This window comes from Mustela erminea, chromosome 10, assembly GCF_009829155.1.
Source record: "Mustela erminea isolate mMusErm1 chromosome 10, mMusErm1.Pri, whole genome shotgun sequence".
Classification (NCBI taxonomy): domain Eukaryota; kingdom Metazoa; phylum Chordata; class Mammalia; order Carnivora; family Mustelidae; genus Mustela; species Mustela erminea.
In genome coordinates, this window is record NC_045623.1 from 86746534 (window position 1) to 86759132 (window position 12599).

Sequence of the window (12599 nt, forward strand, 5' to 3'; positions counted from 1 at the left end):
GGGTAAAAATGGAACCTCAGATGACAGTGAGTCATCAGAAAATATCAAATTATGTTGTTGGTTTTTAAAAAGGGCAGTAAAATCACATATTGTTTTAGTAATATTACCAATAAAATATATTAAAAAGAAATTCTGCTACTTGAAAGGGATAAACAGTTTACCCACTATAGCTAGATAAACCAGTTATGTGAACTGCTGTCTTGCTCTGCTGTCCGGATATATGAGGAGTATGTTCCGTTCTCCTTAGTTTATGTAGAATTTTATACTTAGAGAAAAACACAGTAGGAGGTTTTGGCTCACCTGACCATGGCAGGCTTCCTGATTCCCAGTCATTGGTTTATCCATGAGACATCACTCATAATTTGTTTGAGCCTCTGGCTGCACTGTATCATGCTTGTGTATCTTTTTTGTAGATCATTCAGTTTCCCAGCCAATCATGGTGCAGAGAAGACCTGGTCAGAGTTTCCATGTGAACAGTGAGGTCAATTCTGTACTGTCCCCACGGTCGGAGAGTGGGGGACTAGGCGTTAGCATGGTGGAGTATGTGTTGAGCTCATCCCCGGGCGATTCCTGTCTAAGAAAAGGAGGATTTGTAAGTTGGCTTGAGGAACTTGTTCCTATATCTCTCTTTTTTTTACCCCCCTAAAGCAAAACATGCCTGTTTAGTTTCCTTAGATATTCACAGCACTAATTACAGTGTATTTTAAAACACTTCTGTTGCAATTAGGTGCCAGCAGACACAGTAGGGGATGCAAACTGAACTTTTACAAAACAAAGACATGATGTTTTGGGGGGGATACATTGATAATGTGAGGTAGAACTGATATCTAGTTCTCAGTTCATTGGTCTATCAGAAGACATTTTTAGTTCAAAAAAAAAAAAAAAAGAGAAGGAATTAAAATAAGAAAGCTGAAGTTGGGGGTGAATAGGAAATAGATCTGAGAGCAGTGATTTGCCAGTTCGTAATAATCCTTAGAGTGGATCGGGTACGTAGGATCGTTCTTGTTTGCTTTGTTTAATTATGGTATAGTCTTTGGCCCTCTTTGAACAGCTTTGCCTCTTATACCTTGCCTGTTAGGAAATTCAAAGTTCCGTTAATTCCAGATCTGTGTGTGAGATATATATATATATATATATATATATATATATATATATATATATATATATATATATAAATTTTTTTTTTTGGACTCATCACCATTTGACCTCTCTGATGCTCAGTTTTTGCCAAAGCAGCTTGTCTGTCCCTAGCCTCTTCCCATGTAAGTCTTCCTCAAGATGTTTTCCTCAAGCATCTTTGATAGCCTTTCTTTCTCAAAACTCCTTTCTTGTCATCAGCTCTCTAGATGTGAAAGTGTGACGATGTATTTCCATTTGAATCTTCCTTATTTTGTGTTTTCTGCCTGGTTTTGTATTCCATGTGGTAGTCAGGACACAGCCTGAGACACAGCCTGATGCAGCCTGAATCTGTCTTCCTCTTTACCTCCTGACTTGGCTTGCTTTGGACCTTTTCAAAATCCTTTCTCTGTGAAGTCTTTTTCAGCTAATCCTTTTTGTTGGCAGTCATAGAAAAGACTTTCTTTCCCCCAAATTGTATTAATCATTTTGCCTCCATAACTATCTTATGTTACCTTAGAGTATTGGTTGTCAGTATTTTTATGTCTGTCAGTATTTTTGTTTCTGTTGCTAGGTGTCAAAAGCTTATTCCTCTTTTCTTCATTCTACCTGAAACAACTTCAGAGTAGCAGGAGTTCATTCTTGTTGCAGCTTCCTCAAGTGTTAAGTACAGTTCCATCATATGTTAGTGGACCTTAAATGAATGTTGACTTGGTTGGCATGAGAACAGGTGATGTTTAAGGTAACTGGAATCCATATGGAGTTAGCTTTCTTCTAGGCATGCCAAAGATGATGCTTTAGCTGCCATTGACACTTCCCATATGACTGGAGCTTTTAATTGCACAGGAAAACCAGAAAAGATGAACTTCTCTAAGAAGGTGCATTGGATTTCTCCCAATTTCACACCTAGAAATTTGGTGTGAGGAATTAAGCCAGAAGAGGATCTTTTATTTTTATAATGACTCTTAGGAGGATCAAGGACTGAACTGGGGCTTTTGTCTTGAATCTTGAGTACTAGTCATTCCAAAGCTGACCTGATTGCTTCTGTGTCCTTTGACACTGCAAATACATACATAGGTCAGATCAGCAAGGGAGAGCCCTTCTTTATTTGAACCTTCCCGAGAGATTGCTTGGGAACAGTAAGATATACCCTTCGGATGTGAGGAATGGATTTGGGTAAAGTGATCATTTTCTTCTTGTCCCATGGGAAGGATGGTGTTACTCCTTCTCTTTCACCATATCCCTGGTTCGCCTCTTTTTCTGTCCTCACACTACCCATCTCTTGAGCCCAGATTTCTCAGAGGAAGTGCTGCCTGCTAATTTCTGTGTATAACTTCTAGTTATTTATTGTGGAAGAAAAGTCAGTATTGTATGTAGGTAAGTTGTCAGTGTGGTGTGGTGAGTTGGAATCTGTATGACTCTTGCCATGAGTTCTCTGCCATGCATGTGACCATTTTCTAATCCTTGGGTATTAATTAGCCAGGAGGCTCATGCCTGGATTACTATAAAGTTTATAAGCAGGCAGAAAAATAATTGGAATTAGGAGAAAGATAAAACACTGGGACTGAATTATTATTATTTTTGCTGCTTCTCTCTTTTAAGCAATTACTTTGGCAGTCAATCTTATGATAGAGTGCGTTATCTTTTGCTTTCATTGTCTTGCTTTTCATTTTGTAAAGATGGCTTTCATCCTTGGTTGTCCTAAGAGACTGGTAATTTTTAGCTCTTGTACAGTATTGTCACCAGAGGAGTTTGAGATCTCAGAAGGTTAAGAGGTTGGAAAATTGAACTCTCACAATCAGATAATTTACTGTGCTTCTGAGGTTTGCATGAAGATAAATGAAACTTCTCCAAATCTGTGTTCCAACTTCTTCTCAGAAGGCAGATTGTGGGTAATGAAATACTGTGGTGTCTTTTGACTTGAGTTGCATCTAAAGGGTTACCCAGGAGGTGACATCAGGCTACCACATTGCATGTCCAGTCTTTTGGTGGATGGAGGCCTGAGGATCAGTGACCTCCTTTATCAGCCTTATGGCCTGGCTTTGCTCTGCCTGTTAGATGACATTTGACCAAAGCTCTGGTCACGGAAACCTGAATCACTTGTTGGTTGTCATGGTATGCAGGCATCTTCTTGGAAAAGATGACCCTCCCCCTGCCTTTTAAAAAAAATCTAGTCTGTCATTGAAAGTATTCAGTTCAGAGGCCAGGGAAGAGAGAATATCTGCTGCTTTGTAGATAATTGTTCTAAAGTGGCAATTGGTGGTGTATGGGTCAGAGCTCAGGTATTTTTACTTTGGATGCTGTACATGCAGTAAACCGTGAAGAGTCTCCATTTTAATTCCAAGAGCTGAAAGCATCATCTCTGATGGTGTAATGAATGTAGATTTCAAGCAAGCACTTAAGGGGCCATCTTGGATACTGACAACAGATAATCCAGACTCTGACTAATAACTTTTCAGTTAGAGGTGGTTTAGGACTAAAGTAAGCTACTCATTCTACAGTGATTTTCCACTTTCAGTAAGGTAGTTTCTTGCTTACAGCTTTAATGAAGGTATTTAACTCTTTGTCTAGCTTTCCTGAGCTTTCTTAAGTTCATTTTGATTGTACAAATGGACTCAGTTGAGTACTTCAGCTTCTGTGATGAGATTACTTTCAAGCTGACAGTAAGAATCCTAGAGTAGTATTTTGTTCTTAGCACCCACTGTAAAATTTTGGTATTTTTCTACATATGAATCAAAAACTTCAGGGTGGCAGTTTTCAGAACAATAGGAAGATTCAGAATACCAGTTAAGTCAGAGTCTGTCAAGTCTTGAAAATATTCTTTTCATATACTTTATTTTATTTATTTCTAGAATAAGACATTCCCCCCTCCCCCAACAAAGCATGGTTCAGAGTGGTTATAAAACCACATGGTGACTACTGTATTGTGAGGCCACTGAGTGAAATATACCATCAAAGGATCCTGCTGTTTGTCTTTTGGAATTCCAGCCAACCTTGAGATAGATCAGAGTCTAGCCGGTCAGAAGAGTGGATCATAATTTCTACCTTTGTGGTTTATGGTGTCTAGGGAAATGAGAAGTCCCCTTAAATTTTAGGTGAAGATCACCTTATCCTTGCAGCGGAAAGATTTTTTAGAGAAAATAACCTTTGGCACGCCTTTCTACTTGTACGTAGAGACTGGCTGCTTTCTGACCTGAAGGAGGCATGCACACTCCTAGCATTTGGGTCACAAAACTTGGTAACTGGTTTTTCTAGTCTTCCCCGCATTTGTTTTAGGTAACCAGTGCTATTTAATTGATTTTGTTTAAAAACTGTGTGCAGTGTAATACATTTAGAAGTCAGGGGTTTGAATTTCAACTGAAACTTAATTTTCTCATCTGTGAAATGGAGTAAATGAAAACACACAAAGTCTAATTCATATGGATGTGTAATATATATGACAATGCCTTTTATTTTTTTGAAGATTTTTATTTACTTATTTGAGAGGGAGTGAGAGCGAGGGGGATCATAGGAAAAAAGGGAGAAAGCAGACTCACTGTTGAGCAGGGAGGCCGATGTGGGGCTCAGTCCCAGGACCCTGAGATCACGATCTGAGCTAAAAGCAGACGCTTAAGTGACTGAGCCACCTGGGTGCCCAGTATATGAAAGTGCTTTGTAAACCTTACAGAATCTTCCTCCACAAAGTCCATGGGCCAGTAGCATTATCACTGCTTGGCTGCTTATTATATATTACCAGTTCAGAATCTCCGACTCAGCCCCAGCTCTGTTGAATCAAAACCTGCATTTTGCCAAGAGCCTTAGGTGATTTGCATGCACACTGAAGTTTTGAAAGATACGTAATCTTCTCGGAAGATTAAATTACCAGAAGGCCATGGATCACATTCAGAAACTTCATCTATGGGGTAGAGCCCCTCCAGATTTGAGCTTCCCTCAAGCAAGAATTTTACATGCTTTACTTTATAATGTCAAGCTTTTAACTACTGACTAGGTAAAAAGTTTAAAAAGCACCAGATGACTTTTAGAAAACTTGTTTTGTTTTTCGTCTCTAATAACAAATAATATTCTGCATGGTCAAGATACGTTTTTTGTTTTTTACTTCCTCCTGGGTCTGGTGGTTACCACAGCAGAGGGGAACACTCTCCTTACCTTTCTGTACACCTGCAGTTAGGTGATGATGTACACAGTGCCTGGGATAGTCTGTGTTCCACTCTTTCTAAAGTGTATACCTCCCCACTTTGTTCATTTTGAAAATGGGATGCATCTTTCAAATGGTAGTATATCATAGTTTAATTGCCAGCATTTCCTTTTTAGCAGGACATAAAATGATGTTTCATAAATTTCAGAAATTTTTGTTTCATGAATTGATGATTTGATGAAATGTGGTAGTTGGTGGTGGCTCAGTTCTGCACACATACCTCACGGAAATCAGTGCTACAAAGGGTCTAATGATCAGAGCCGTAAGTTTTTTTCCCAGGGGGAGAGACATAAGATATCTAGCAATTTTGAGGTTTTGAGAGAGTGGGGGCTGGATGTCTCTGAAAAAGACAGGAAAAAATGTGAAAGTGGAGTAATGAGCACTTTTAAGAATTTTTTTTATAAAGAATTTCACTTTCATGAATTGCCTTATTGACTCCTTGAAACAACCCTTTGATACTGTTGTCCCTGTGAGTTGATAGCAGTGAAAAATGAGGCTTAGAAGGGAAGTGGTAGGGCCTGGATTCAAACTTTGTTCTAATTTCAAATACGCAAAATAGTCTTTTTTAGAAAGAAGGGAGGAAAATTACTAATCTCATTGAATATGACTTGCTCTGTGGAGCTTTGTGGATAAGATCACTGCAGTAAGAGGAGAAATTAAATTCTCATTTCTCTGACTCATTCAGAATTAATAGATACTCTCTGAAATATTCCTCCTGTTCTGTGAGGCTTTTGAGGAAGCTGATCTATAAGTGGATGGACTCTACTCTCCACAATAGAAGGTTCTTCTCTCTTTCTGCTCTTCTCTCAGTTCTTTGCTGTCTTGCAGTGGAATATAGCCTTGCGCCTCAGTGTAGACAGGGGATCGGAACCATTCTTGGCCCCACTCTTGAGATTTTGATGGGGCTTGGCTATGTGCATTTTGAACACTCACTGAAGCTTGTATGTGAGTACAGGTTTGGGTTAACATTCATTTAAAGGAAGCCCACAATAAAAATATGCTATTAATCCATCTTTCTTTTTTCTTTTATTTAGCTAATAGACTTTCAGTACTATTATGTACTAGGGAATGCATGACGAAAAAGCCCAACAAAAACCCTGCCTTTATAATGCTTATGTTGGACTTAATTACAGCAGTTGTCATTTGTGAGTGCTTATGAGAGTTGCTGGAGGAGAAGCCTTTTATAATACTTGTGGGAGCTTCTGCAGACCAATTAAATCAGAATCTCTGGGTGTGAGCCCAGACACTTGTAAATTTTAAAAAGATTGTGATGCTCAACACTAACCATACAACCACTGCACTATGAAAATGAGTGTCCCTGGGAGGGCCAGATTGGCTATATACTTCTAGTAGAGTTAAACCACTTAATTGGCCATTTAAGAGGTTTAATCTTGATATCTTGGATAATGTTACAGAAGAAATACCATCCCAGTGCTTAGCTTTTACTAATTATCATATTGCTTTTGTATAATATGATTTATACTTCACAAATCCTTTGCATATGCATCATTTCATAACTACTCTGTTGTAAACAAAGTTATCCCTGTGCTATAGATGAGAGAACTCAGGCTCGGATTTCATGACCTGTCAATAACCTCTGCTAGTACGTGTCAGCAGTTGAGATAGAATGTTGGTTCTGTGCAGTCTGGTTTAGCTCTTTCTTCAAGACCACATAGCTGTGAATACCTATCCTTATCTTAAATATTAAAAACATTTGTAAAAATCCTGTAAAATATACCAGACCATTTCTATCCCTCTTTCCTCTCTAGGGTGTTCACATTTCTGAGAGACCCTTTTTATGATTCTGAACCCTGTATTCTCTTTTACTCTCTGACTTTTGACAAAAAGTCTTTCCATTCTGCTCTTGGTATCACTTAAAAATCAGACTTGCCCATTTTTATTTAGGGCTATTGTTGATTTACTCAACTTTTTTTCTTAAGTAAACTTTTTACTGAAATATGACCTGTGTGCTGAAAAGTGTTTAAGTCATAAATGTTCATCTGTGTGTGTTTCTACAAAATGAATACACCCAGTGACTATCCAGATCAAGGTACGGAAGCCTCCGTTAGGCTCCCTCACCTTCAGATAGAAGGAACCTGCTGTTCTGAGGAATTTATAGCAGAAAACCAGGAAGCTATGTTTTATAGGGATAGACTGTACAATATGGATGAAAAACAGCCCATCCTAGGGATTCCTTTGAAAATCTGGTCCTTGGCAGTATAGTGAAGAAAGTTAAGTATCAGGGACTGTTTCCAGAACAGTCCTCTTAGAGTCAGCCCAGCAGCTTCTTCACAAGCTCTTCCAAAGGGTCACTCAGGAGAGCTTCTGCAGAGTGTTTGTTGATTTGGTGAGTGAGTCTCCCCTGTCATCAGCCTTCTCGCTTGTTGGTGACACTTCCTGCTGCTTCTTTATCCCATTTCCTTCCTGTTTTTGCTTGCAGACCTTTGGAACTGCTGATGAGAAATTGGAGCTGGGATGCTCCTTCTGGGTCGGTGACTTGATTTGTAGATTTATGGAAGATTACTTAGGTGTGTCAGTGGGATGATCCTTCTAATTAATACTTTGACATTAATAGTGGCTAATGCAGGCAGAGTTGTTTGTTATCTAGACCCTGTCATTACCTCCTGGACTCTTATGATAAAGACAGTGGGAGGATCCTTCTAATTTTAGTGGTTCAGTTTTTCAGGATTTTTTTGGTCATTTCAGTTTACTTTGTCATAGTTTTTGAACTTCTGCCAAGCACTACACTCAGTGTTGGAATATGAAAGTGAATACACGGTTTTTGTCAGTTTTACCTTTGCAGTAGGAGAGAGCTATTATCTTCAGACGTTTTCAAAGATCTCTGTCTTTAGGATCTTATTCCATTCCCATCTCTACTTTAGGATCTCGCTTTGGTGCTCAGTTGGCTGTCATTCACTCCTCTTGAACCAGTAGCATTCTTACACTTCGATGCTATGAAGGTCACATCTCAGTGGCTGCCAGAACAGTAGTTTGCCATCTTGATGCGACATGAAACAAAGTTGTGTATCCTTTCTTTGTTCCTTCTTGGGTGTGTTCCTTAGTTCACATTAGCCATGAAGTCTTTTTCTGTGTCTTGAACAGAGAATAATTTTGAAAGTAAAATGGGCTAACAACCGACAGGTGAAAACTCTAAGAACGTCAAGATTCTTGAGTTACCTTTTCTGGGCCAGAGATCTCTGGGTACTGCCCTGAGAACATCTGTTTATTTTGCATCATTGGCCTGTGTATTCACAACGGAGTGTCTCTGCTCCAGCCTCCATTATGATCCTCCCCTACCCAAGTGAAATTTGGTTGTGGTGACTGGAAATGCTGTGAAGTAGCTCTCATCTTTTTCTCTCACTGGTTCTTGCCTTTTGCCACGAGCTTTAATTTGGTCCAGAAGTCAATGGTGAAGACAAACAAGGTTGCCTCTCTCCAGTTTTATGAAAGCAAAGGTTACTTACCATTTGATAGGATTCTACAAAGCTTTGTGAACCATGTCAAGTTACTCTACCAGATCTTCTTTTCCTTTTGGAAATTAAGGCACATTTGCTTTGTATGTCACGGTCTTAATGTAAGATGTTGGCAAGAGGGGACAGACATTATTTCCTTAGACGAGAAGGCATCGGTGTACTTGGCACCAAAACAATTCTTTAGGTCTAATCTTTCAGTCTTTGTAGTTTGAAACACTTCAGAGACAAAGTCTGCTGCATCAGCGATCCAGCCAAAGGGGCTTTCCTGTAGCCTCAAAATAAACTGGTATGGGGCAGGCAGAGAGGGAAAGACAACAGATAAGCACTTAAGAGTACTTGTGAAAGAATTTCACAGTTAGATATAACATATTTTGAAGGATTAGAAACAAAGTAAAAGATGATGGGTGAATTACTGATGCAGTAAAGCCCTGAGATGGAGAGTAGAGCTGGGGTGGTGGTAGGTGATACAACTTGGCAGGGCCTGTGTCTCAAGGTAAAGTGGAGGGTAATTGAATTGGAATGATGTCAGACCACACTTAGCTCAGTACTCAGAAGTAAGGGAGTTTACACAGGCAGTTGTGAAGTAGGAAATTCTTTTTGTAGGCTTATCACTTTCCAACTGTACTGTTAGCTGCCATACCTGGGGCTTAACTAGGAGTTGTGCTACTGTATAGAGTTAGATTTGGAAGTAGAGAGGTGGGACCAAGAGATGTAGAGTTGTGGCTGGGCTTCAGGTAGAAAGGAAAAAATGGGATGGAGGGACATTGGGTATGGTAAGACTGTCCTAAACTCTGTAACATAATTGTATGTCTGTCTCCCCCATTTGGCAAGACTTTCTGCAGTGTTCCTGCCTCTGTGTTGTCTGTTAATTAGATTGTAATGTCTTGAAAGGGCACGGACACTACCCTGTTTTAATTAGCATTTAGTGTAGTCTCGTGTCCACAGTGGTTGCCCACTATTGTTAGTTGATGATGATTAGTGAAGCTGAAGCTATTTTTTAAACAGGGCCCAAGGGATGCAGACAGTGATGAAAACGACAAAGGTGACAAGAAGAACAAGGGTGCGTTTGATGGAGATAAGCTAGGAGATTTGAAGGAGGAGGGTGATGTGATGGACAAGACCAATGGTTTGCCAGTGCAGAATGGGATTGATGCAGACGTCAAAGATTTTAGGTTTGTATGTTTTACACTTCTGACTTTTGAATGGGGGCAATGGGTTTTTGTTTTGGTTTAGTTTTATTTGGATTTTAGGGGTTCCCCCCCCCTTCCTTATCTGTCCTTTTTAAGAATTGGGTCCAGTGCAGGCCATACCACAAGATTGTAAATTTACTACTGGCAAGGTGGAACTTCTAAGAGCCTTCAGTTCCTGGTGCTTTGCCAAAACAATAGAGTTTTGCATTTCTGTAGGGCTCTATTATTTGCAGAATGATTCTATAAATATTTTAGTGATTCTCAAATATCAAAATCACTTGGCATAGGTGCCTTGGGGCTTTCCCTATATTTCTCCCAAATCACTAGCTTGGGAGTAACCATGGTCACTAATGGAAGCGTGTCCCCTCTCTCTGGCATGTTCGTGTGGAGAGAAACAGTTGAAAACCTATGCATTATTTTATTTGAGACTCTTAAACTCCCTGGGAGGTAGGTGGGTCAGTATCATTTTCTTCAGTTTGAAGAACCAGAGGTGCAGCTTACATGACTTGTTCTTAGTCCTCTCCCTTCCATGGATGCTCTCATTCCATCTCTGGTCATGATTGCTTTGAAGGTTTTACCCTATAATGCAATATGCACACTTTGCAGATGATGTTGCACATTTGTCTTCTACACTTGGCATTATTCTTCATTTATGTAGGTAACCTTTAGTGATGGTATATAATTTAAAAATGTAAAAGTCCTTGGTCAGTGATATACAGATAGAGGATTTGATTTTGAATAATTTAATGTTAGTCTAAAGCTAGTATATGTGTGTCTGAACACACACACTTATCTCTCTGATCCTGATAACCCTCTGAGGCCAAAATTAAAATTCATTTTGGATCATCGCATGCAGAACAACATTCAGTTGTTCAATATTCCTAATTTACTTTGTTAACCTTGTGAGTATAAAGAATTACAGAATTTGAGGTGCAGAGTAACAACCACTTACCTAATGTCTTTCAGATGAAGTGGTAGCCTTTCTGTCCTGAACCTCAGGTAGCCCGTAGCAGGGGTTGGTAGCGTTTGACTTCTGGCGGGGCGGTGTTGGTAGGCCACGGTGTTGGTAGGCCAGCAGTAGCTGTAGTTTGTCCCAGCTGGAGGCTTTCTTTTAGGACTGAAGGGCACAGAGTGCAGTCATAGGCTACGCTCCCCTTACTAGAATGTAACAGTGTTCTGTATTACTCTGATTTGAAATTACACTGTCCTGCAGTCCTTTTACATAGGGAGATCCTATGTCCTGGGTCACCGGAGGCAGTACTCCTTTCTGCCATGTCCTAGAATATTTATTAACAGTGTCCCTTTTTTTGCTCTTAGGAGTATCCTGGTTTGGATGATGAATGATACTGTCACACTACTTTTAATTCTTAGAGTTGTCTCCTCAGCAGGGACATCTACTAGATAATGAATTTATTTTGTACTGTTTTGTAATGGCTTTGCTTCTAGTTTCTTAGAAGAGGAAAATGGGAGACAGGTTTAGCACTGAACAGTAGTACCAAGATAATACTTAAAAGTTTTTTTCACCTGTAAAAAAGGTTTTTTTAAATAGAATCATTCTCATATATGGAATTTCCCCCAGAACCTACTTTTCCATTGATTCTCTGTTTAGAGAGTAGGTGTTACTTTGCGGGGAGGGGCTGTGGTTTACTACCTGCATTTTGGGACTTGTTTGCATGGTTGCCACAGGCAGTGTTTTTTTCTCCATTTCATTCATTGTTCCTCAAATCTGGTCCCTTTGGTTAAAGGGATTGTAAATTAATAATACTAGTTAATGTGAATTTACAGGGTGGGTTGTGGTGGGAAGGCAAGCAACAGAAGAGTTGTTTTAGAGGATATAACATACAAAGCACCGTAAAGTGTCTCTGGTTGTTCTGTAGAAATAGTTTTAAGTTATGTTGATGATAAAGTGTGTTCAAGGACGTCATCTTTAAACTGGGGTTGCTGTAGTGTCCCTCCCCGCTCAAAATAAGGTTTAATGCCCTCTACTTTCTCTGTTTAGCCGTACCCCTGGTAATTGCCAGAACTCTGCTAATGAAGTGGATCTTCTGGGTCCAAACCAGAATGGTTCTGAGGGCTTAGCCCAGCTGACCAGCACCAATGGTGCCAAGCCTGTGGAGGATTTCTCCAACATGGAGTCCCAGAGTGTCCCCTTGGACCCCATGGAACATGTGGGCATGGAGCCTCTTCAGTTTGATTATTCAGGCACGCAGGTACCTGTGGACTCAGCAGCAGCAACTGTGGGACTTTTTGACTACAATTCTCAACAACAGGTACTGTGTGTGTCTCTCTGTCTCTCTGCTCTCCTCCAGCTAGCACGTGATGCAAGTGACTAAGAATGGGGGGGAGGGAGGAGGGTGGCGTTATTATAGGCTATAGTAGCCATTCTTAATCCGACTGTGAGGTGGGCACACAAAGCCTCTGTACTTTTCCCTCCAGAGGCGGATTCCCATGAGTATGGGCAAGAGAGCATTGTGTTCCACATGTACTTCCTTTGGCTCCTCTGTCACCCCAGGGCCTGGGGGGTTGGGTGAGGTGGTGTTCCCTCTTGTGACACAGTCCTCTTGGATGCTGAATTGATCTCTCTGAAGATTAATAAGATTGTGATGCTGTTGGTTTTGTTTTTAA

At 40.1% G+C, this 12599-nt stretch overlaps 1 protein-coding gene across 20 annotated transcripts in view; it reads left to right on the forward strand.

The window, feature by feature from the left end:
- PUM1 (pumilio RNA binding family member 1) overlaps positions 1 to 12599 on the forward strand; it is a 139339-nt gene that overhangs the window by 69434 nt on the left and 57306 nt on the right. For 12 of the 20 annotated variants that reach the window (XM_032303405.1, XM_032303406.1, XM_032303404.1 and 9 more), the window contains exons 5-7: positions 414 to 592; positions 9790 to 9956; positions 11974 to 12244. The exons of 1 other annotated variant lie outside the window; for it this stretch is intronic. In XM_032303405.1, the coding sequence (XP_032159296.1) occupies positions 414 to 592; positions 9790 to 9956; positions 11974 to 12244 (617 nt within the window). The remainder of the gene's footprint in view (positions 1 to 413; positions 593 to 9789; positions 9957 to 11973; positions 12245 to 12599) is intronic. 7 more of the 20 variants (XM_032303411.1, XM_032303409.1, XM_032303410.1 and 4 more) reach the window with 2 other exon arrangements.